The 23,924-nt window shown below is 40.3% G+C and overlaps 2 protein-coding genes across 11 annotated transcripts in view; one reads left to right on the forward strand and one right to left on the reverse strand.

Annotated features, from left to right (window-relative positions):
- DNAI7 (dynein axonemal intermediate chain 7) overlaps positions 1-18,652 on the forward strand; it is a 34,598-nt gene extending 15,946 nt beyond the window's left edge. For 5 of the 9 annotated variants that reach the window (XM_061472171.1, XM_061472173.1, XM_061472176.1 and 2 more), the window contains 8 exons: positions 696-993; positions 2,713-2,821; positions 5,688-5,854; positions 6,821-6,965; positions 7,756-7,970; positions 8,614-8,781; positions 8,984-9,097; positions 9,865-10,203. In XM_061472171.1, coding sequence (XP_061328155.1) covers positions 696-993; positions 2,713-2,821; positions 5,688-5,854; positions 6,821-6,965; positions 7,756-7,970; positions 8,614-8,781; positions 8,984-9,097; positions 9,865-10,134 — 1,486 coding nt within the window. In that variant the 3' untranslated portion in view covers positions 10,135-10,203. Of the gene's footprint in view, positions 1-695; positions 994-2,712; positions 2,822-5,687; positions 5,855-6,820; positions 6,966-7,755; positions 7,971-8,613; positions 8,782-8,983; positions 9,098-9,864; positions 10,204-18,573 lie in introns of those variants that run through there. The other 4 variants (XM_061472180.1, XM_061472181.1, XM_061472172.1 and 1 more) reach the window with 4 other exon arrangements.
- Positions 10,255-23,924, reverse strand: part of IRAG2 (inositol 1,4,5-triphosphate receptor associated 2) — a 39,093-nt gene continuing 25,423 nt past the window's right edge. Inside the window, exons 24-39 of one of the 2 annotated variants that reach the window (XM_061472170.1) lie at positions 21,057-21,103; positions 20,909-20,973; positions 20,665-20,781; positions 17,999-18,084; positions 17,786-17,858; positions 16,973-17,027; positions 16,859-16,886; positions 16,158-16,298; positions 15,600-15,734; positions 14,613-14,760; positions 13,733-13,776; positions 13,070-13,144; positions 12,903-12,967; positions 12,196-12,297; positions 11,920-12,021; positions 10,255-10,835 (exon numbers count right to left, since the gene is read on the reverse strand). In XM_061472170.1, the coding sequence (XP_061328154.1) occupies positions 10,592-10,835; positions 11,920-12,021; positions 12,196-12,297; positions 12,903-12,967; positions 13,070-13,144; positions 13,733-13,776; positions 14,613-14,760; positions 15,600-15,734; positions 16,158-16,298; positions 16,859-16,886; positions 16,973-17,027; positions 17,786-17,858; positions 17,999-18,084; positions 20,665-20,781; positions 20,909-20,973; positions 21,057-21,103 (1,527 nt within the window). In that variant the 3' untranslated portion in view covers positions 10,255-10,591. Of the gene's footprint in view, positions 10,836-11,919; positions 12,022-12,195; positions 12,298-12,902; positions 12,968-13,069; positions 13,145-13,732; positions 13,777-14,612; positions 14,761-15,599; positions 15,735-16,157; positions 16,299-16,858; positions 16,887-16,972; positions 17,028-17,785; positions 17,859-17,998; positions 18,085-20,664; positions 20,782-20,908; positions 20,977-21,056; positions 21,104-23,924 lie in introns of both variants that reach the window. The other variant, XM_061472169.1, reaches the window with a different exon arrangement.

Genomic DNA, 23,924 nt, shown 5'->3' on the forward strand with positions numbered 1-23,924 from the left:
AAGTGTGCTTAAAATTTTCAAGCAAGAATAAAAAAATAAATGTTGCTTTGCTAGAAGATTTTTTTAGAATTTGTGACCTGATCTTATCCAAAAGTAAGCTCTGGCTTTGGTTGGGCAGGAATTGCAATGAACAACAAACTTCCATATCTGATGAAAGAACCCAAGTTCATAACTTAGACACTCTACCTAATGCAAGTTGGCCTCCTATGCCTGCTCTTAGCCTTTTTCCTGCACTGTTACAAGGATCAGTGGCTGTGTAAGACTATTGGTTAAGTTTACCTTTACATCTTTGTATCTTTTTGGGTTTTATATGAAAGTTGCTGAGACTGATGTAACACAGACAGCTGGTGGCTTCACCTATGTAGGATTTGCCTGTTAAATTAGTCAGTTCTACCAGGAATGTGCTGTGTAAAAGAGCTGCTGCCTGATTCTGCCTCATTGTCATCCTATCAGGTCAGTTATTTGTGCAGCTCTTGATCCCCTTAATGCAGTTGCAGCTTCTCTGGAGGGGCTTACAGACAGCTGTCAGTAAAAGACAGGAAGTGTATCATGACTCTGTTTTCGTAGCTTGTGCCATGTGACAAAAGAGAATCTAGGTGACTTAATGTAGAACAGTGATTTGAATACTTATGAAAAAAGAAAAAAGTTCTGCCAATCTTACTAGGGAATGTTATTTTTTAAACTCCTGTTTACAGGTTCAAAAGTCATATGTTTTGTGATGCACAGCATGGATTTGATCTTCCAAAGTCATTGGCTGTGAGCAGTGTTGCTGTTCGCATATTGCATACTCATTATGATCATGTGTCTCCACTTTGGCTGCAGTGTCAGAGTGTGCCAAAATTGGAAGTCTTAGATAGCAAAGAGTTAATTCAGGATTCAAAAGATGATGTAGAACCAGGAGAAGAGGGAAACAAAGCCAATGAAGACCCCAGCATGCCTGTTAAAGAAGAGCCCAGCATGCCTGCTGAAGAAAAAACATGTGGTAGGAGAAAGGTAGGTAAAAAACCTCACCAAAGGATGTTCCACATTGCTGTTGTTACTCAAGGCCCAGTTGCAGTGTAACAGCTTCTTAATGTATCCTGTGCCTGAGTGAGCCAAGTTCTTAAATGTTTTGTACTGTGTCATAATTCTTCTCAAGGGAATGGAGAGATGGATGACCAAAGATTGTTGTACAGAAGGTAGAGGGGGAGGGTTTGGACAGGGTGGGATAGTTGCAGTGCAGTTGGCATGCATGTGTTGGCATTTGGTTGGTAGTTTAAGAGTAGGATCAAGCCATGAGAAACATCAGGTGCCATTGTAAAATATTTCCATATATTCTGCTTCTGAGAGACTGACAACCCCATAAAATCACTGCAGGAATCCAATATTGGTGAAAGTCACAGCATGCAGAATAGGATTCAGAGTTCAGCAGGTCTTGGTTTTGCAGTTACATGGCTGCTCTGTGTCTGTATGCTGAAGCTTTGCCCTCAAGGGCTTCCCAAACACTGTTGGCTTCAGGTGTTGTGAAAGTTGCTTGGTTTTGTATTTTTCTCACTGGGTTGTTTTTTTTAAATTTTGGTGTCATCTGTGACCTGCAAATAAGTGATTCAGATTCTCTATCTAAAATTTCTGCACAAATAACTGTAAGACATCATGTTTTATGTCTTCTTAATATGTTTGGAGCCATAATCTTTGCATTTTAACTTTTCAGTCCCCAGCACCTTTGTAGCCAATAAGTGCCTGAAATTCCATTTTTCTTGGTTTCTTTGTTTATGTGACAAATTTTGTCTTTCAGCAGTTTTTGCCTGTGTTTCTTCAGATTTTTCTTCAAGCTCCTCATTTTGTTCTCTCTCTTTCTTTCCCAGGTCTTACTCTCTTTCTCTCAATCCCATTTTGTGAACTGTCATGTTCCTTCTGAAGACACCACTTCTCTCAGCTGCTGCAGCCTGTCCTTCTGTCTGGCTCTGCCTTGACTTCTCCCATATTTATGTGCGTAAATGCTTCTTTCCCCTCACCTTCTGTCCTCTTTCTTTCCCCTCACCTTCTGGCCTCTTTCAGGAGATGTGTGTTCTTCACACATACTGGCAAGCACAGCACAGGGCACAGGAGGTGCCTGTGCCTCCAAATCTATGGCTGGTACTCTGAACTGCTGTGCTTCCAGAAGAGTCTGCTGTGACAGGGTTGAATTTGTATCTGGCTGAAAATTTAGCTGGACATCTACGGTAATGTTTTGAAAATAGAAAGCAGTGTAAGAAAGTGAGTAAGTATTACAGGCAAGGCACAGGCTAGAACTGCAAGTGGGGGTTTTGGCAGAATTTCAGCATGGCTTTGGATTCAACGTTAGCTTAAGTTTTGTTTGTGTCACTTCTTGCTGTAAAGTCAGCATAAACAGAATTTTTGAGTGCACATGCTGCTGAAAGGATTAAGTGCTTGCATGGTACTTTGGGAGCTTAAGGTGGAATTTGCTGTGGGAATGAAGTAATGATGTTTATCTCTATTTATATATCCAGTTCCAGCCTTAGAGAGTACTTTTAATCAAAACTGTTGTTGCTTACTGGGTAGGAAATGATTTCTCCTAGAAACCTTGACCCAGTAGCAAAATTGTTGCTGGAGAAGAGGAACTGTACTCTTTCTCCTTGGACCTCCTTGAAGGAGGTGGTACCTCTTTTTTACTGAGTATAGTCATATGTATGTCTCTGACTAATGAAAAAATGTCTTTTGCTTTTTATATAGAGTGTTGTCTCATTCCAAGAAAACATCAGTAGCATAGCTGATGTAAATGAGACAGGGGAGGAAGCTGAGAAGAAATCAGAAATCTTGGACATATCGTCACTATCACTAGGTATTTGGTTAGTTTTATGTACAGATTGCAAAAGTACTTATTCTAAGTATTTTATTTTATATATGGAAACATTGTGATAAAGATTTTCATGTGAAAAATAATGTTTATAAATATATTGATGTCGATAAATATACAATGTTACTAAACCATATCACCCAAGGCCTCATCCAACCTGGTCTTGAACACTGCCAGGGATGGAGCATTCACAACCTCCCTGGGCAACCTCTTCCAGTGCCTCACCACCCTTACAGTAAAGAATTTCCTCCTTATATCAAATCTAAACTTCCCCTGTTTAAGTTTTAACCTGTTACCCCTTGTCCTATCACTACAGCCCCTAATGAAGAGTCCCTCCCCAGCATCCCTAAAGTCCTTTCCAACCCTAACTATTCTATGATTCTATGATGTATATCAATACAGTGTAATGATACACAAAACAATATGATTTATATAATATATAGAATGAAATATATAATATACAAAAATATGTATATCAATGTACAATATATCAATTATATATTGAGGGTAGATTTAGGTTAGATATTAGGAAAAAATCTTCATTATGAGGATGTTGAGGCACTGGCACAGGTTGCCTAGAGAAGCTGTGTCTACCCCATCCCTAGCAGTGTTCAAGGCTGGGTTGGGCAGGGACTTGGGAGACATGGTCTAGTGGAAGGTGTCCCTGCCCATGGCAGGGGGTTTGGAAGTAGATGATCTTAAGGTCTTTTCCAACTCAAACCGTTCTATGATTCTATGTTTCTGTGTTTTGATAACAGTTGAGTTTTGTTGACATTTCTATGAATGATTGCTAAATGCAGGAAGAAAATCAGCCAAGTAGGAAAATGGAATTTGTCCCCACACTTATTGATTAATATTCATGTACATGTTTGTTATGTTTATGTACAGTTGTGTATTGTTATGAATATATTTATGTATGCTTGTGGGTGAGACACACGGTTTTTATGAATCTGACAGGCTGCCTGGTGAGACTGACTTCCACAGAAAAAAAAAGAAGATTCAGTTGCATATAATAGTAGGCACTCAGGTCATGTAAGTTATTACTGAGCATTACTGACCTGTGGGCTTAAAGTGAGATACTTGCTGATACACTTTGCTTAAAAGAGGGCCTAATTCTAGGAACTAAAACTGTTTATCTATCTGTCTATCTGTAAGTTAAGTTACAAATTTCTTCAGTGTTGCAGTGTCCTTCAGTTTAGTAAGAGTTTTCTTGTAATACTGTCTTGAATAAAATAACTGCAAACTCTTCAGCATAGTTTAGCTGAACTGCATCTTTTTCTTGTAAAAAACCCAAACCCCACTACATACTTTCTGCAGAGCACAGTCCAAGCAATTGCATGTCAGCCTAGACCCTAAAGACCACCCAAACAAGGTGGTTTTCAAGGGCATATAAAGAACTTGGGCTTTACTTGGAGGAAATTGTTATTTTATTTCAGTAAGACTTAGGAAATCCCTACCATAGTAAGTAGGCGAAATGTATGTGCACAGAAGTATACTAATTATACCTGAATGCCTTCTAGCTTGTTGATCTTCTTTAATAAGGGGAGAAGGCTTACGAAAGTATGCTTTTGCTGGCATGCTAATGATATTCAAATCCAGTTAAAATTCAACCAGTTTTCAGAAGAGAGTTTGAAAGGATACACAGTTGCCACAAATTCAGTGAGAACAGGCAGCTAGGTAGATGAGATAAAAAGTAGGAATGCGACAACAGGGAAAAGAGCAAGAACTACTGCAGTTCTCTGGATTTAACTTTGTTGTACCAGTGTTAAGAAGTTAATTTAGTTTGGGAGAATGGTTTTGTTAAGCAGACACTTAATTATTTTTGTATTATTATTTTAAAGAGAGAGTTAAAATGCAAGCTACCACTGTGGCTGGCAGTAAAATGTGTTTCACTTCCTGTGTATTTTTTTTATTGGAACAGGACATTATGTTGTTGTGTGACTACAGTAGGATAAAACATCTGCATAATATGACTACTTCTGACTTTATAAAATCAACATAATTTTCACTTGCGTTTTAGAAATCTTGTAGACAGCTTATATAGATATTTATAATTTTTTTAATTATCTCACTCTCTAAAAGCAAATTTCATAACACAAAGTAGCTGGTTTTTACAGTATTGAACACTTTTCTTGATCCCTGTTAACGGTAATTTCTGTTCTCCCTCTGTAACATCTGGTGCACTATTTAACATGGGCTTTTTTTTAGTTTTTAAAGAAAATATTTCTAGGCATATTTGTCCATGACATTGATGCCTTCTAATAACATTTTCCAATTAATTGAAACTTAAATTCAAATACATGTATAATATATAATTATATGTATAAAAAAAGACGAATTATCTTTTTATCTGAAGATTTTGTTTCACGTTTGATCCCTCTTGCTCTTCATAAATAGGAACTTTCAGCTTCTCCAGTGACCTTATATCTTATATACAAGGTGCCTTATATCTTTTTATTTGCCTTACTTCTTTTCATATCCATACAATATTACTAAACCTGTCTAGAATCTGCTGTATTGTGTACCTGTGAAATTCTTCTGTTGCTGATGTGACTCACTTTGGCAGTAAAACCTTATTCCTGTATGACTACAAGGGTAGAGCAGGTATTAATCATCTGTTAAAAAGCTCAGTACCAAAACAAGAACTACTTTTCATTGTCCAGTTGGCTGTCCTTCCCACATTCCAGGTAACTGTTAGAAAGTTTGGGAAACACCAGTAGATGGTGCTAAAATGCTGCAGAGTGTAAAGCACATTGAGCGCGTGTGCAAAAGTGAAAAATTGTAGAAGTGGGAAATTCCAGTGTCTTAGTTTAAACTGCAAGTTAATCCATGTTGTTTGGTTATTTTGTAGCTCAGGAGCCACTGATACAGGAAGAGACGAGTGAAAAAGAAGAGCCAAAACCAGATGAAAACATTGTTGACTTGCAGCAGTTTGTACCCGTGGGTGGTGTGTACCATATTGATGCTCTGCAGGTTCCACGCCAGGTCAAACGAATCAAGGACTGGAGTATGGTGGAGGTAAGTGAGGAAAGAGGTTCCATGCTATATGGTCCTCTTCCCTATCATCCTTAAAGACCTGTTCCTGAGCTGTGGCACAACTGTGCAGGAGCAGCGTACATGATTTCTTGAGCAGCAAACTGAACGGCCAAGTGTTCAAGTAATTTTTCAATTACACTTGGCCAGTTTTTGGAGGAGAACAGATTAGCCTGCACTTACAGAGGTGTGTGCATAGTCAGTGGTAATCAGTGCAGCTAGCACAGATTGTTGTGCTGGAAAATGCTCTTGGCCAAAATAAAAGCAAAGAGAAGGGGTCTTAATTTTTTCCTTATGTGAAAGGTACACTGCCAGTTCAGTCCCAGGCTCTGCAAGCGATTTGAGAACTATAGCTATTATGTTCTAGTTTTCCCACTTGTGGAGCCTGATGCAATGCACAGATTTTACTCTGAAGCTGAAAACCTTTAATAAGTGAAATTCCCATACAAATTAAGAAAGTGGGAGTATGGGCAGATCAATTCCCAGCTGCACACACAGATCTGCATTACCAGTCACATATGACCTCTTTCATTCCCTTTGACACTGTGTGGACGAACTAAGATTACATCTGCTTTTGCCTTGCAAGTGCTCTTGGGTTTTTGGTTTGTTTTCTTTTGTTTGTTTGATTTTTGGGTGGGTTTCTTTGTTGCTTTTTTTTTTTTTTTTTTAAGACTGTGGGTCTATTAAAAAAATGACTATGTCTACCATATGGTACTGTCTTAAGGGTGCCATCAACAGTACATGAAGTGTTCAAAGGCCTGTTGGCAGTCACCCTTACACTGTCTATCATCTTCAACACTGTAGTTTGAAATGTGCAACACAAGCAAACCCTTCATAGTAATGAGTTTCTAATGGTGTGTTAGGAAACTCTGCAGGTGATCGGATGGGCTTACATAGGCTACTGCATTTTCTAATAAAAATGATACGTGTTCCTTTCCCACCTTTCCAAAGTTACATAATGTTGGATTGGAGGCATATCCATATCCCCCAGAAGAAGCTGAAGATGCCACACATCCACCAATAGAGATAACCCTTAGGCTTTCTGACAATGTGATGTATTTTGCAACTCCTGTGATAGCCCGCTGGGAACCTGCAGGTATGAATTTAGGACATAAATTTATTGTAAGTTTGAATAATGGAATTTATACCTGAGTTTTACTATTTCCAGAACCAGGCTGTAAAGATGAGAGTCAATTCAGAGCCCAGAAATAATTTGGGACCTTCAATAGTAATTAATTTGGTTCAGTTATTTCTGGTTCTGTTTTGCTTCTGCATTATATCTAGTAATGGACCACTTGTTGAGGCTTTTTACTGTAGCTTTTTAATATTAATAGAAAAAATAAATGCACACCATTTAATGGGCAGCAGTACACCTGTATGCCACAAATCAAGTTTTCCTAGGGTAAAGTCATGTAAAGTCCACTTTAAGCCAACTTAACATGTATTAGTATTAATACTATGAAAATTAAATGTTAAAATCCAAATGTGATATTCTAGTTCTTAGATAAATACAAGATACCTCTGACTTTACATTCATTAATGTGAGTAGAACCCATTTAAACAGTTTGATGCTTGAAGTTACTTTGAAAATTATTTTGTGGACAGCTTTATAGCACATAAGAAATGACAGTTACATCAGTATTTGTATTTCTTTTGAAATTAAGGAGAAGCTTTCCTGTCAAAATTAGCCTTATCTTATAGGTAAAGACAATTATAACATGTAGAGTTTTTTGCCTTAAATGAATTGTCTTTATGCCTAACATTTTATCTTAATGATGGGTCAGTGTTAGTTATCCTGGGATGTCTTCACTAATTCTTCCCAAGTACATATCCCAAGCAGAAGCTTTAGATATACATCTTTGTATTTTTGCATCCCTTCTGTAAAGGCCAGCAGTGGAGAACTGATGACATTGGCAACATAACATATGAAACAGCAGAAAAGAGTATCACCTTTAAGATGGGGGCCTTTCATACAATAGCACTTCTCCAGGATGCTCATATCAACATGCCATATCAGGGATGGGAACTGCAACCTACTGGCACAGACGAAGCACTACTTATAGTTACTACAGTCTTTGCAATGATTCATATACAAATCAAGGTACTATAAATAATTTTGCTTATAAAACATTTGCAATTTAAGAGAAATTATTAGTGTCCTTTATTAAGAACTTGATGTGCTTCCATGAGAGCAACTTGAATCCCACTGTGCCAGTGAAAATGAAGGGAGATTTCTTCCTTTCCAAGCACTCTAAGGAACAGTACTGGTAATTTAATTTCAGTTACTTTTTGTGAACTGGTCAGAAGAAAGCACGTGTATGATTGTTTCTGCAACATTCCAGTGAATGCTTTGATATTGACAGTACCTTGCTGAATTCAAGACAGTGGTATCAGCTACAGACTTAAAATATCTCTCCTCCCACCTATACCAAGAGAAATAAAAGCGTTTCAGGCAATCTACTACTACTGCAACTTGTTCCTTCTAAAGGTGGCGTTACACATGATTATCCATATGCTTATTACTGTGTAAGTCATCTCAGTAACAGACATGATTTTAAAAGAGTCATTATGAGCATAAGCATGGGTCAGTAGGCCAGTGTCATTTCTGAAATCCTACAGAAAACTATGTTTCTTCAGAATAGCAGAGATACTAATAGTTGATGCCTGAAACAGAAAATAGCTTTTATGACTGGTAAGATAAGCTTTCATGACCAGTAAGTTGCTTTTACTGGTTTGTACAACAGGGTAATCAGTGTATGTTGTCTTCAGTAGTGGTGGAAGAGAAGCAGGTGCTTTCCCACATCACAGGAAAATGGATAAGTCCACTTAACCTAAGAGAAGTTTTGAAAAAAGCTGGTGTGAATATTTTTCCAGGAGAGCGTTCTTACACATACCTCTCTCTGAACAAGAAGGTGAGTCCAAGAGAGGATGGTTTTCCTGTTGTTTTTTTCCCCACTTATTTTTCACTTAGAAGGCATGTTGTGCAGAGTCAGGTGAGAAGTGCACAACTGTTCTGACAACTTAGCCAGTGAATTGTGGTTAAGCCATGTTTTTCTTACATTTGTATAACAGGGAGTTATACTGAACAACATATACTGTACTTTTGTATTACAGGCGCCCATAGCAGAAGCTAAGGCCTATCAGCAGATGGCACTGCTTGCATCTGCTTTTGCTTTTGGCAGGAGCAAGTGGAATCTAGAAGCAGGCCAAGAGCAAGTAGTGTTCAAGGTTTGTGGATTTAGTCCAAACTTCTAGAGAAAACCAGCATAAGCATTATGTCACAGTTGAAGAGATGGAAACAATTAACTTACAGCAATTGCACTCATTTCACAGTGTCTTCAACCCCTGCCTAGGCTGTTACTGTTTGTGGTTACTTACTAGCATTCAGAGTGTGTGTGTGTGCACGTGTGTGTGAGTAAAGCTTCAGAGTCAGCTTCTTAGCTCATTGACGTCAGATTTCTACCTGGGCACATGTCTCAGTAACAGAGAACTTGCTGATGTGCTAAGCTGTAGAACTGGTAGGTTAGCTGTTTAGGCTTTGGCCAAAGATGGGATGATAGAGCTAGATGCCAATTTTCATGAAGTATCCTACTGGTTGTAGGACAGAACACACCATAGTGTTGAAGTCTTGAGCAGCTCTCCCACTCTCCCGAGTTAAATGCATGTGACATACAACTATTTTAGCTTAATACTTAATCCAAAGAGCAAGAACTAAAACAAATGAGGCCTATTGCACCTAGCTCCTTTCTCCATAGGACTCAAGAGCAGCCGCGGGAGTGACCAAAACTTGTATTTTACCGAGGCAAACAAGATAGAAGGTAATGGTGTTGATGCAGTACCTGGTACACAGTCTTTTGGTTTAGGGGTTCATGGCAGCACCTTGGTTTTGTTTGTGTATTACATTCATGAGTATACAGGAATTTTTAGTTTCATCTAGAATTTATACTCTGTCAGTGTCATAGGCTTCATCTTACAGCTCATTTTTTCTGCAATAGGTAAGTGAGCATCTTAAAGCAGAATCTGTCAAAGACTGGTCTCTTTATCTGTTTAATGGTCAGAAAGCACAAAAGCTCAAGATCACCGAAAGCAGTGAAGCTTTTTCAGAAGAGAGAGAGGAAGATTCTGAATTTCACTCCACAATCTACCATATGCTTAAGGACTTTTCCAGCAAAGAAGCAATAGATAAAGTGGAAACAGCTAGCTTCCTGTTCACTGATGTTGTATATCAGCTACTCCTCGCTACAAGAGTTTTAACATACTCTTAAGTACTGCATGCTTCTCTTTAAAACTTTATTAGCAAAAGCTTTCAATAAAGTTACATTTCAAGTCTCAAATCCTTTCCTATTCAAATCATTGGAACAGCTTCAGTGACTAAAATACAAACATTTTAATTTTGTTAAAGCAAAATAAGTTCTTTATTCTCTTGTGGCTAGAACATTGTCATATTTCTCATTAGCTACGTTCAAAATTACTTTTATTGTAAACCTGAAACTTGTAAAGTTTAGGTACTTGTACAGATGACACTTGTCAGAATAGGAAAAAAAAGTTTCTAAATTTCAAGTCATGCTTTTAAAAAAAGAAAAAAGAAAAAAAATAGATCTCACCCCCAAAACATCCACAACCCAACAAAATAAACCCAACCATGTATCCTTAAATATACTATCACAGCTTCTCACATTCATCCAGAACTTGGAATAGGAACTACAAAAATCAGAACCTTTGTTATACTGGGGGTGGTCCATTGTGTTGGAGTCCTGTGTATGGCCACAACAGTTGCTGTAGTGAAGTCCAGGAGTCCCTGGTGCCTACAGGTGCTGCATCTGCTGGTCTCTGAAGAGACAGCCCAGTGAGGAAGCTTGTGAGAGCAGCGAGCAGTACCAGGATAGAAACAGAAACCCAGAGAGTTTTGTTAGCGTTGGAAAAGGAAGCCTTGAAATGGGATGCCCACAATGACATTAAATTGCACCTGCACAGAAGAATGAGACATAGAGGGGTTCAGTTTTTCTTCAAAACTTGGAAGTCCTTTTCCCACACCACTCCCAAAAAACCCTAAAACAAACCATACCCCACAAACAAACATACAGATCCTTAACTATCGAAAGTGACAAGGTGGTTACTGTATCAGGAGCTATGTACAGTGGTAGCTTGTATTCTGGGTTTAAAATGCAGACTTCAAGTACGCAAGTTCTTGATCAGCTATTTAGGCTGACCCAACTTCTAAGTCTACCCACACTCCACACTGTTTCAGAAAAGGATTCAGAAAAGCTGCCTTGCAGCCCATCAAGAAATCTTGCTTGCAGCAAGCACTGAAAGCACTGCCCTTATGGTTTTCCTGTTTTCTAGGGGTTTGGTGCCTTTCTTCAGGCTAGGGATAAGTCTTACCCTGACTGTCCAAGTCCTAGACTTCTCATGACATCGGGCAGCTCCATCCTTTATCAAACAGTAGAAAGAAAATTCTATTTGTGCTTGCTGTCTTCTCAGTTTTAAACACTAGCATAACTGTCTTTTCTCCCCCTTGATCAGAAATGCTCACAGTGGAGGCTTAGTATTGTACAGTCGTACGGAATAAACAGTTTCTCTGCAGAGACAGCAGACCTGCTTTCCTGTGAGACAGGGGCTTCCAAGGGACAATTCTTTAGGAGAATACTCTCTTCTTGGGCTCAAGATACTCAGTGAAATTAACTAGAATAGTCTGGAGTCAGTCCCGGTAACTACTTGTGTCTCAGTCTGCACTAAAACTGCTAGTAAGTTTTGCACAGGCCTCAACTCCTCAGTCGTTTTTATGAGTACATGTCAGCGTGACCTGGTAGCCTAGCTGTAACATCTGGCATAGTCACAAAAAAAGATGGGATCATGGCATGAGGCTTCTCTTTACCTCACCATTTAGGATTAGTAATTAATCCCTGGTGGGGAGAATCTCTGCCATATGCAATTACTCATTCCCAGTTGGTTTGTTTAAGAGGTGGGCATTAACAACCAAACCAGAGCTACTCTTCCCACGTCCACCACCCAAACACTGCTTTGCCTCACGATGATGTGAGAAAACTTACGCTGACTCTAGGTTCCATTTCGATGCATGTTTTCCATTTTCAGAGACACTTTCCTTCCTGGATGGTTCTTGTGCTTCAACAGGTGATTCCGACTGCTCATTCCTGTAAGCAAGCATCAACAGTACCAAAGCTTTTCCATCAAGCATTCAATTCGACACAGCTCACAAGAGTTTGACTTTATACCCCCGATCAGGTGGTGGACAGTCAAGAGTTCATTAAAAACAAACCAGCCAACCCTGCACAACACACCTCAGAGGAGGCTGCTCTTGGACTTACTTTGTTTCAGAATGTAAGTCTTCATACTCAGCCCAGGAATATGTGCTAATGAACCGCTGTAGTGAAGGACGCTTCTCATTTTGCTTTGCTCCTAATCGCCCCCTGTTATGTTTTAAACAAATTTGCTTTAATTTCCCCATGATTAGAAATTCACAGAATCACAGAATGGTTTGGGGTGGAAAAGACTTTAAAGCTCATCTAGTTCCAGCCTCCTGCCGTGGGCAGGGTCACTTTCCGCTAAAACAGGTTGCTCGAAGCCCTGTCCAGCCTGCCACTGAACACCTGAAGTTCAGTAGTACTCTGCTTATTTGGGTAGGCCTTAGACAAAAGTTCCAAAATTAGTTACCTGAACTTCGGATTCTTAAAACAAAAAAGCCCAAACCCACCCACAAACAGAAAAACGCAAACCTAAAACAACCAAAAAGCCCAAACCTAAGATCCGTCAATGCCAACTGCCTGGATTTCATATTGACAGTTGAGATGACTTTTTTTTTTAAAGCTCTCAACTCTTAATAAAAAAAAAGAACAAACAAACAAAAAAGCCCCACATAAAAAGGGGCTGTAACATTTAATGCCAAAAGCTCATTTACCTACTGAAGCATGTGAAACTAATGAAAAGTTGTAGCCTAAACATTATTATGCCTCAAGATGCTCCATAAGCTGCTTAATACAGGCATAGTTATAAGATTTTAACCAAGTAACTTTACCAACTGCTTGATCTCCTGTTGAATCTATCACTCCGTTCATCTCCATCAGATTCATGGAGTTGGGCCTGGAGAAGAAGTTGGACACTTACTGCATTGGCAACTTCATGCTTTAGCCCAGCCAGTTTTGAGAAGATCAAGCACCTCACCACCTGAGAACCTTTACTTACCAGTGTCAACCCAATACCTGCACTTCCAGCACTCCTAGGCAATGCTGCAATGCTAACTCTTCGTAGGGATGATGGCTATACAAATAAGAGGCATTACTGACTCTATCAAGGAATGACTGGATTACTCACTGATCACATAACATACCATCTGTTTTTATACAAACTGTATTGAAAAAATAGATGTTGATACTTAGCTTGGAGTGACACATGAAGAATCAAATCACAAGCACAGCCCAAACCATATTCTTTAAAGGTGCATCTTTCCATACTAAATGCTCCCCCCCCTCCCCCCCACCCCGGAATGTCTGAAGTGAGGCTGGATACACAGCTTCTGGCAAAATACAGCTGAATGCATTTAAATTCCCCTAAAGGTACTCGTAGGAATTCCCAGTCAATTTGAATAGCTTCCATCTATTTTTTCCATCTCTCTGTGCTAACCCCACTGACAGAAAGACGCATGAACAGTATTTCTTAACCACTGCATGAGAGCACAGATATACTGAAAAACATCTCCTCATGTTTGATGACATCAGCCCATACTTGAGGCAGAAACCCACCAAGCCAAGCATATAGCAGATCACCAGCACACAACAAAGCAAAGAAAAACAAAGACATGCACTTAATGACACTTGACACTTCGTGTTAGGCTGTAAGGGCCATTACCTTGAAGTTAAAAGAATTTGGTAGCTTTTTATTTGTAGATTCATCTGTGAAGAGATCAAACACCAGAAAGGTTTACAGGAATGCAGCAAGCTTTGTTTGCAACTAAGGGTCTGACTTTTTGCCATATCTGTGTAAGCAGAGCGTATTTTTATTTCAGGAAAAAGTTTTCCATTTCATTAGATAATTTCATAATATTCATTTATGTTACATCTTCTACAAGCATCAGTTTCTGTTGCCATCTTTAAATGTGTTACCAAGGACAATGTTTTCCAGTCAGGAAGGAACAGCCTGTGATTCAGAAGGCTCCTACAAGTATTTCACTGGTGTGCAAGACTGCCCTTTCTGTTTTTAAAACACATGCCCTGTTTTTCAGCAGAATTTAATACTTCTCTGTCAAAGCTGCAAGTGCGCATCTTAAAACCTGACCACTCTACCATCTGCTTAGAGGGGGAGATTCAGAACACCTGCACTTCAGAAGTCTGTAATTCATGTTTAGAAGAGAGCAGGAAGCATCTGTAGAGAGCAGTTAAAGCTCAGCAACCTACAAACAGCTACTAGAAATGCTTCAGTGAGCAAGCACCCAATTTTACTGCTCTCAAGGAGTAAGATTATCACTACCACATGCAATGTGGTAAAAAGAGCCAGAATATCACTGCATACTTGCAATGTTTCCCCCCACCCTGAGATTCATGACATAAAAGTTTCATCTGGAAGAGGTGTTTCTAGTACTGTTAGTAAATTGCTAATTTTCCCCTCTAGTTTTAGGTATGGAGATACAACAATCTCGTAACACCTCCACCTCAGAGGTTATGCTTCAACTTTAAGGGTCTATCTGGCAGGTGCCAGAAAGAGGAAAGATTAATCAGCTTTTCTTAGTTACCTCGCTCTCCAAGAGAACTAAAGGATCTCTCATTCTGGATAAGGACCTGTTTCAGCTCCTCAAGTTCTGCATGTTCTTTTGCATACATGCGCTTCAGGTTTTCCACATGTTGAATCATTACTTCCACAGCCTTGCTGACGCGGCTCTCCTAACCAAGCAAATGCAGTAGAAAAAAAGAAACAGCTCTTTGAGGAACTTCATTGTGTTCAGATGTTATTAGTCCCCCCCCCCCCCCCCTTAACCATTTACTCTCATCTTGTATCACTGTGATGAAACATTCTCTCATGTTTGTCCACCCTTTCAAAGTGTCACTACAACCCATCTCTCAACACGTGCCAAAGTTACACAGGTCTCATTTCTCCAGTGATTACTCTTATCCTAAAATAAATTAGTCTTCATTTTCTGAGCCTTTACAACTCCTCCTCATCTCTCTCTCTCTCATCTACAGTCTCAGCTGTCACCACGCATTTGCTGGTATTGCCAAGTCATATTTTCATGCTGTTCTTTGGCATTATGCAAGCACACACAAAACATCTGAGCAGGTCTTTGTAAATTTCCATAGGCTTAGCTTATTAGCTGCCCTTTACATAGGCCATAGAAATACCATTTGAGCAACAAGTCTATTGTTATCACACTGTATCCTTGCTCTCTCTATTGTACATGTCCCTCTGCTACAAATTCTCTTTTTCGATTTTTATTTATTTGGTGTTCTTTTTGTTTTAAATCAGAACCATATTTCTGTTGTGTGCTTTTGCACAATGCTAATGCAATGTAGCCGCTTTCAGTGCCTAGGGTTCTTTATAACAACACAAACAGCGATCTGTGAAGAGAAAGCCAGGACTAAGCTGTACTGGTCAGTCAGCATTACAAACACAAGACTCCCAAATCTAATTCTGAAACCAGAAACCTAGCAAACAGACACTGCTATGTCTTTACATCTAGCAGCTTTTACCTTTGTGCAAAATACATTTACATGAAAGCGGTTACCTGATTAATAGCTCCCAACATCTCTGCCCTGCTGGCAACTCGGGCTGCATACTGGCTGAGGAAGTGCAAGCTTTTCTGCAACTTCTTAATGATCTCCTGCGCTTGATTATCTTCTTCACACAAAGGAACTAAAGCCTAAAAGGAATATGGGTAAGAAAACAAATGCGAGCTGCTAGTAGAGAAAGAAGGGTGACCCCAGCCGATGGTCCTAAGAAGTCATGTTCAGACCCACACAGTCACAAGATCAGCATCCAACATTCTGAATGAGTGTAACTTGACTACATACCTATGGGCAGAGACTTCAGCTTACCTGGCATAGAATCAGCTGAAGACAGGGGTTCTTGCCAGATGCTTGTACAATAGAAAGATTGCCCGCTGCCTGAGCACACAGTACACTCAGACAAAGGCCAGCTCTCAAGTGCTAAGTCTTTTCTGTTTCAACAGCATCACTTCAGAACTTAATGCATTACACACACACTCATCCTAGAAAACACAGTATTGATAGGCACTTTCACAACTGCTCATCCACCCACCCTACCAACCTCGGCCAATACTAACCTCTAACATCTTTAGAGCATTTGTGATCTCCTTTTTCAAGTTTTCTTCAGCCAAGTCTCGGGACCTTTCTTCAAGCCTCACTCTCTTGTCCAAGGTAAATAAGTCACATTTAAAGCCTAAAGACAATCTCAGGAATTCAGCCTGTTATGGGAGAGCAAAAGATTTCAGAACAACCCATGATGCAGAAGTTTTAAAGGAGATTTGGGTATGAACATGACATTTGGGACTACACCTCCGAACAAAGTTATCGGGGAGATACAGAAGAGGAAGTGAACACGGCCGCTTTCCCCAAAGCCAGTCTTCCCATCTGTAGTGATGGGGGAAATAATCTGCAGCCAGAATAGGTGATATCCTGGCAGCACACAGTGTGCCATCTGTGTCTTTTGACAAAACTGTCTTCAATCAGCACATTCTGCCTGGGAGGAGGTCACAGCTCTGCTCCCTCAAGCTTGCCAGCAAATGTTTCAGTGGCGACAAATCTTTTGTTCAGTTTTAAAGATTCCCACCTTTTCCCACCCCATCCCTTCCAAAGTTTCCATTGAGCTTGGAAAGACAGATTTCCGAAGCCAAATTATAGAAATACACCCAATTTAAGCTACTTGGCATTGTTCTTTTATACAGGACAAGATATTAATCAGGGCTTATTTACAAAGCCTTCCCGTAGTCTGGGATACTTCAGGATGCAGGCAGTCAAGACTTACCTCCACTTCTTTCTCATTAGGGGAGTCACTGTAGGATAAGAAGAAACAATCATGTAACAGACTACAGCTTGAAATTCGTACCTGCAGGTGATCATTGAAAGTCAAACCACTTACGACTCATTTTGCTTTGTTTTATCTCCTTTAACGCCACCTGCAGTGGGTGAACTCCCTGAGAAGAGAGACAAAAGAGTTCTCAGACAGAAGTGAAAAAACAACCTCTCCAAAGCAGCTTGTGGAAAACGTCTTTTTAAATTCAACAGAAGCCACTGTCAAAGATTGTCAGTGTCAAGCTTTTGCCAAGCAAAACAGCTTGGGTACCTCAGAGCATATCAGGGTTAGAGCACCAGTAAGACAGCACAGCACTGTTGCTTGTGAAACCCCCCAAAAGTTAGCTGTTCAGTCAGCTTCAACTGACATCTGTTAGTACAGGAGTGGTTAATTATAGGTTTTGGCTTAAGTCTCCAGCCCATAAATTCATTCCTAGTCTAGAAGAGCAGAGATACCCAAGCACAGTTAAATAAAACATCATCCTGCTTATCTATAACACATTACTCCAAGCTTTAGCTAGCATATAGGATGCTGCTTTACAAATCTTTGGGGGGAGCAGGCATGCCAGAACTGTTTCACACATCCCAACTCCTTTGCAGTTCCAAAGGACTTTCCCCTCCTGTCTAGAGGGGGATGGACCTGGTTAGGTCAGTACCTGCAGAAGTCAGAGAAGCAGATTTCACATAACATTTTCTTCTCTCCACTCCTCATCTATTTTGATCTCCAACTGCAATTACTATTCCTTAAAGCAATCCCCCTCCCTCATAATAACTGGTGTGGGGTAGGCAGTCCTCTGCACATCTTCACACAGCTCTACCTCAGTGCCCCAGGCATGTGCACCAGTGAGTTATACAAATGTGTTCAGCAAAAGCTTCTTACCTTTCCTACTGGGAACCACAACTGGTGCTTCCTCACTCTGCTCTTTGTTATTTTTCTTCTCCTGGCCCACCTCCTATAGGCATATCAGAGATTAGTTTTTCAGGGGAAGGGCCGCACCACCACTGAAGGGACCTGTCCCCCTCCTGCAGTGCTCTCTTTTGTCACTACTCAGCCAAACCTGTTCTATGTTTCTCTGTCACTTAGGACTCTTACCAGGTCTTGCTTCAAAACATTTTGAAAAACAGTTTTGTGTTCTTCCATTGCAGGGCAGAATTCCTTCTTCTTGGTCAGATCTGCTCCTGGGGAGAAACATTCCCAAAACCGAATGTAATGATAAAAGCAGAGCAAGCCTCCACACCCTGTCTACTAGCAGTGGACCAATAGGGCTACAAGAAATTGCAGCAAATGCCATGAGAGGGTATGAAGAAGGGGAGGCAGCAGCAAAGAATGCTATAAAAGCATAAAGAAACTAGTGTGATGATAGTTTTATTTGGCTTGGCAAAAATCCCAATAAGAAGTGTTACATGGCTGCAAGTGAAAGTAGTACTGTTGGTTCTAGTTGCTGTAGCTGAAGTTGTATGAGATACAGTAATATTCCCATGGATAAATGAATTTCATTATTTTCCTACCAGCATATGTGTTTTTTACTTTTATATATGCATATTTAAAAAGAGTTCTAGAGAGTTTTCATTTGGAATTCTATAAACAGAGGAATATGTAGAAAAAAATCCCATGTACAAAATAACAGAAATGATGAGTATTTGTAATTCTCTTCTTTCACATTACAGAATATCAGATAAAGTCAAGAAATAGATGCTACTTCAGCTGCTGTTACCAGGAGCTTGAGCACAACCAGGTTATGAAATGACTACAGCTGTGGTATTTCAGGTGTCCATCAGTATCACATGTAGTCTGCCACTTGGGCTGTCCCTTTGTACCTCAAAATGGAGCTAGCAGGGTGCTGATAGAGCCAACAAAATAACTTTCCCAGAAGAGGAGTGGTGATGAACTGGTAAGGTCAGGAGCTGATAAAGCCAGTTCAAATGCAACACAAACTTTTAAGTGCTACAGTATCGAAGAGCTTTAAGATGGTAAAAGATGCTCAGAGGGCTGGAACACCTCTTCTATGAAAACAGACTGAAAGAGTTGGGATTGTTCAGCCTGGAGAAGAGAAGACGCTGGGAAAACTTACAGCAGCTTCCAGCACTTAGAGGAGGCTGCAAGAAAGCTGGAGAGGAACTTTTTACAAGGGCATGTAGGGACAGGACAAGGGGGAATGGCTTTAAACTGAGAGAGGGGAGATTGAGATGAGATCTTAGGCAGAAGTTCTTCCCTGTGAGGGTGGTGAGGTGCTGAACAGGCTGCCCAGAGAAGCTGTGGCTGCCCCATCCCTGGCAGTGATCAAGGCCAGGTTGGACAGGGCTTGGAGCAACCTGGTCTAGGGGATGGTGTCCCTGCCCGTGTCAAGGGGGTGGAACTGGATGAGCTCTAAGGTCTGTTCCAACCCAAACCATTCTGTGATTCCAGCTGGCAAAAAGTAACCTCCAGGAAGACAACTATTAAAGATATTTCAGAAGGAAAATACTTAACATGCTGAAGAAAGTCTAGTCACACTGGTTACTGGCGCAGCGGTAACTCACAGCTATTTATACCTTCTAGAACATGTTTTTCTAGAGGTTTGTTTTCTGTTTGTGCAGTCAGACACACACCCCCCCAAGTAGGCCAAAGAAACGGTACAGGAAAGAAGAAACCCACCTAACCTCAGCTTAGTGCTCCCTTTTGTCCCTGCTGATTTTTGCAGGAGTCCTGCATATCTGACCTGGCTCCCAGGCACCTTTAGGAGACATCGTGTGGTCCCAGCAAAAACCACAAGTGGAGATTCAGTGTCTCTGTTCTAATACCAGAATCACTTTATTTTTAGAGATGTACAACAGGCAGCAGGATTCTCAGACTTTAAAGTTATTTGAATGCTCTCTGATCTATTTTGCGTATCTGTTTCCTACTTGCCAAAGACACCCAGACCACATATGAAAATTAACAGTGGAGGCAAATTAGTAGAAAGAAAATATGTTTAAGTGAAGGGGACTGAATTATAGTTCAGGAAGATAGCTCTAAAGAGAGGAACAAAACCAAACAAGAAGTGATGGCAGTCTTATATTTAGGTAAAGGTTAAAAAATAGTTACAAACTAGCGTGCAGATATATCCTGTGCTACTTATTCAGATTAGCTTTTTTAAAAATAGCTTGAACACACCGTGTGCACTACCCCAGTTTTGTTTTGCTTTTAGTCTTTAGGGGGAAGAAGCACCATCAGATCCGGCAAAAACACATCTTCTGCATGTTTATGGCTATAGCAAAAGCCAGAACTACACACAAAGGCCTATCCTCATCTCTCCTGTTGACCCATCCCAACTTCTTCTGCACTGGCCATCAGTTTTGAAAGAGAAGGAAGTGTTATTTAGTCCAGCTATGTCGTTAAACTTTTTAAAACCATGAAAACAATCCCTCTCTTCCCCAAATTACCTGGGGTTTAGTACCCACACAGTATTTTGCCAGCTGAGAAAGAATCAAGTTTTCACTAAGTTAGTTCATGCTAAGTTCACTCTTGCCATACTGTAGACTACCAGCCTCCAGCAAGTACATAAAGCCTTCTTCCTACTTAGAATATCAGAGAGAGCCGAGAGCATTTGCAGGTGAAAATATTTGCAAAGATAGAAAAATAACTTGTGAATTTTTTTTACACGTTTTCTTCACTTCAAAGATGTGGAACTGGATGATCTTAAGGTCCTTTCCAACCCTAAGTATTCTATGATTCTATGTGCTGGAAGTAATCCATTTCTGCACTGCACGAGTGCCAGTGCTCTGCAGCAGTTACTGTACCTGGCACAGGACCAGCTGGATCCTTACTGTTGTTTTTCTCCATTGTTACAGAAGTTGGCACATCTTCCACTTTTTCACACAAGCGCTTGAGTGATTTTTCCTCTATAACAAGGTGGCCTATAACATCAGCCAAGAGAAGACAGAGCTTTTACTGTTCAGTAAATGTGCACACTTGAACATAGCTATTTCCCAGTATTTACAGTGCAAAAGGTTCACACATCTGTGCCCCAAATTAAGGGCTTACCTGTTACTGGTGCAGTGCTTTCCAAAGAGGACGTAAGAACTTCTTGGGCTGAAGTTAAGTAATCACTCCTAAAACAAAATTATTTCAGATACTTATCCATATTATACAATCTTAATAAAGGCTTTTAAAAGCTTACACAAAACCTGACCTGGATGGGATCAAATTGGCTGGTAGTGGTGGCTCTGCACAGTCAATCTTAATGGAAAGAGAGAAGAGTTAGTACCAGGGAAAGGCTTGCTGTGCAAGTAGAAAATTTGTCTGTCAAATTTTTGATTTCCCCATCTGTGCCTGAATTATTTCAGCACTGAAGAACTACATGGCGCACGCAGATTCTTCTGCTAGTCTAAAGCCACCCATACATAAGTGCGTAGCTTGGCATATTATCATCATTAGGAGTGATAACTATGCTTCTGCAGAAGTCTTATCTCAGGAGAATCAGCTGGTTTCCGACTTCATGTTTTGCTTCCAACGTACGTTTTGAAGTGACCAATGTATGTGTTACCACACCACTGTTCCGTCTTAATGTTGTGCAGCAAGTTATATCCATTTTCTAGGCCTTGACCTCATACCCTACAAGCAAGACTCGCAGACCTTCACAGGCTCGTTTAAACAATAAACTAAACCTAATAAAGGTGTTACTATTAATGGCTCAACCAAGTGCACACAGAAAACTTTTATGCAGTGGAAAGCATTCCTGACAGTGGCACGGGGTTGGAACCAGATGGTCTTTAAGGTCTCTTCCAACCCAAACCATTCTATGATATGTGTTGTGTTGTATGTTTTAGTGTCTGTCTTTGAATGATACTAGTTTTTCAAAGTTATGTATAACTACCTAGCCACTTCAAAAGGCTTTGAGCCTCCTCGTTTGTATACAAACAGTAGAGAGGAATTAAGCGGTTAAATGCTGGCCTATAGTTTTTTTTTCCATGTTCCTTTAGCTGCTACAGTGCAGTTCTGCACCCAAGCCTTATCATATCGCAGACAAAACCAATATCCTCTTAAGGCTTTTAATGTGGCAAGGGAGATACTCAATGGGAAATATCCCTCTTCTTCATTTTACCCTAACTTGTATTTAATGGATAGACTGGTCTCTCTTTATGGGTGAAAATGCAGGATTAAAAGAGTTTTAAAGGATTAAGTTGATAATTACTTGTGGTGATCTCCACTGCTGAAGAGGAGTGCCTAATAGGGAAAAAACCCAAATACAAACCTATCCCCAAGCAGAGAAAGTACAAGGCTATATCCAGCTTTGGGTCCAACATCATTATTGAAGTTGAGGGGACAATGGAAAACCATGTCAGCAAGCAATCATCTATGCTCTGGTATCTTCTCTCCCTCCTCAAACGTCTTCAGAAAATCCAGCAAAGAGGAAAAGGGGATGACCAAGAACCTTTGGTCTCTTCCAAGACTGCTCCCAGCATTAGAAAATGCCTTCTCTCTCCTTTCCATACCAGACTTGACTGTACCCACAGAACCTTGCCCCAGGCAGCCACATGTTTCCTCTAATGCAAATCCAGGCTATTTTTATTCCTATTTGAATTTCCTATTAAGCTTAAGGAAGTACAGCATTGCATTTGCCTTGTTCAGGCCATTAGTTCTACAGGAATATTGGCAAAGAAGGTGAAAATGAATAGCATGTTAGAATGAAAACAAAAGAAATCTAAGTGTTTTTTAAAAGGAACACCCCACCTCCCCACCCCCCCCAAAGCAACCAACCAACCCAGAACTGACTAAAGCAATACATTATTCTACATGCCTTCTCCCACCCCAAGTAATCCCATAGTTGCTGCTTTCTATTGGCAGTGAAGGAATCCTTTAAGTTTTTAAAGCCCCATACTATCAGGATTGTGAGCTGCCATGGACTGCACAGGGTACACTTGCACAGGAAATACACCACCAAGAAGAAACCCCAGTATTCCAGATCTAATAAAATCTGTTTGCAGAGGGCATTACAGAGTGGTGTTCCTTCCTGAGAAATGGATTGTGTCAAAGAAGATCCTGCAGTACATCCCTAATCACTTTCTCCCCCTCCATCCCTTTGATAATCATAATAATCCAAGGAAACTGTCACAGCAGACAAATACTGGCCACAGTCTTGTATAACTCCTCCCAAACAAGAATTAACATTTGGAAGGCCTATCATCTGGTTTTTAGAATGTGATGTGGCTTTCACATTTACAAATCAAAACAAGTATAAGAAACCCAAGCTTCATCTGGCCCTCATAGGAACTCCTTTAATAAGTAGCCTCTGAACTCCTACAGTGACAACATTTTCACAAAGCAATTTGAGTTACTTGCATGCTGAAGGATTTGATCTGCACAAACACATCTGCAACCATGGTGTAATAAAAAAACTAGGGAGATTTTTCCTATTAAACAAGGATATTCAAATTTTGCTGCATATCACGGGTTTGAGAACTGATACAGGACACAGCCCATTTGCCTTTTCTCTGGAGCAAGCTTTAACATTTTTTTTATTCCCCCTCTTGAATATTAACAAGAAAAGTATATATTGAAAAAAATAATAAGAAAAAAAAGACAGAAATGGAAAATGACATTTCTGGGCCATTACTGGAATTACAGAAAGCACCAGAGAAATGAAGCACAGTCATTTCAAACAACTTTGCAAGGCTGTGACTTTCCAGAAGGACTGTGTAAAGACGGAGCCTTTAAGATTATCCCCTCTAAGGTGACTTAAACAGTAGCAGCACAGGCTTAGAGTTCCTCACCTGCTCTATTGTAGCTGAGCAGTGTGCTGAAAACACTGGCAACCCCACTCTTACTTTTCACCCTCACTGCACTGTGTGCTTTGATTTGCCACTGCAACCAGACCACTGCTACACTTCCAGGTACCACACACTAGTGAGGGTAGGTCTGAGGCTGCCTGCTCATTAGTCTGGCAGAGGTTATTTCCAGGTTCACAGAAACCACTGACCAGTATTCTTCCATCATAACCTCCAGTACTGGAGCTTGTAAAGATAATTAGAAGCCCTGCTGCGTGGCAGGGGCTGAAGTC

Source organism: Pezoporus flaviventris, unplaced genomic scaffold (assembly GCF_033815535.1).
Source record: "Pezoporus flaviventris isolate CSIRO_AGI_PZ_B2104156 unplaced genomic scaffold, CSIRO_AGI_Pfla_v1 ptg000070l, whole genome shotgun sequence".
In the NCBI taxonomy this organism is placed as follows: domain Eukaryota; kingdom Metazoa; phylum Chordata; class Aves; order Psittaciformes; family Psittacidae; genus Pezoporus; species Pezoporus flaviventris.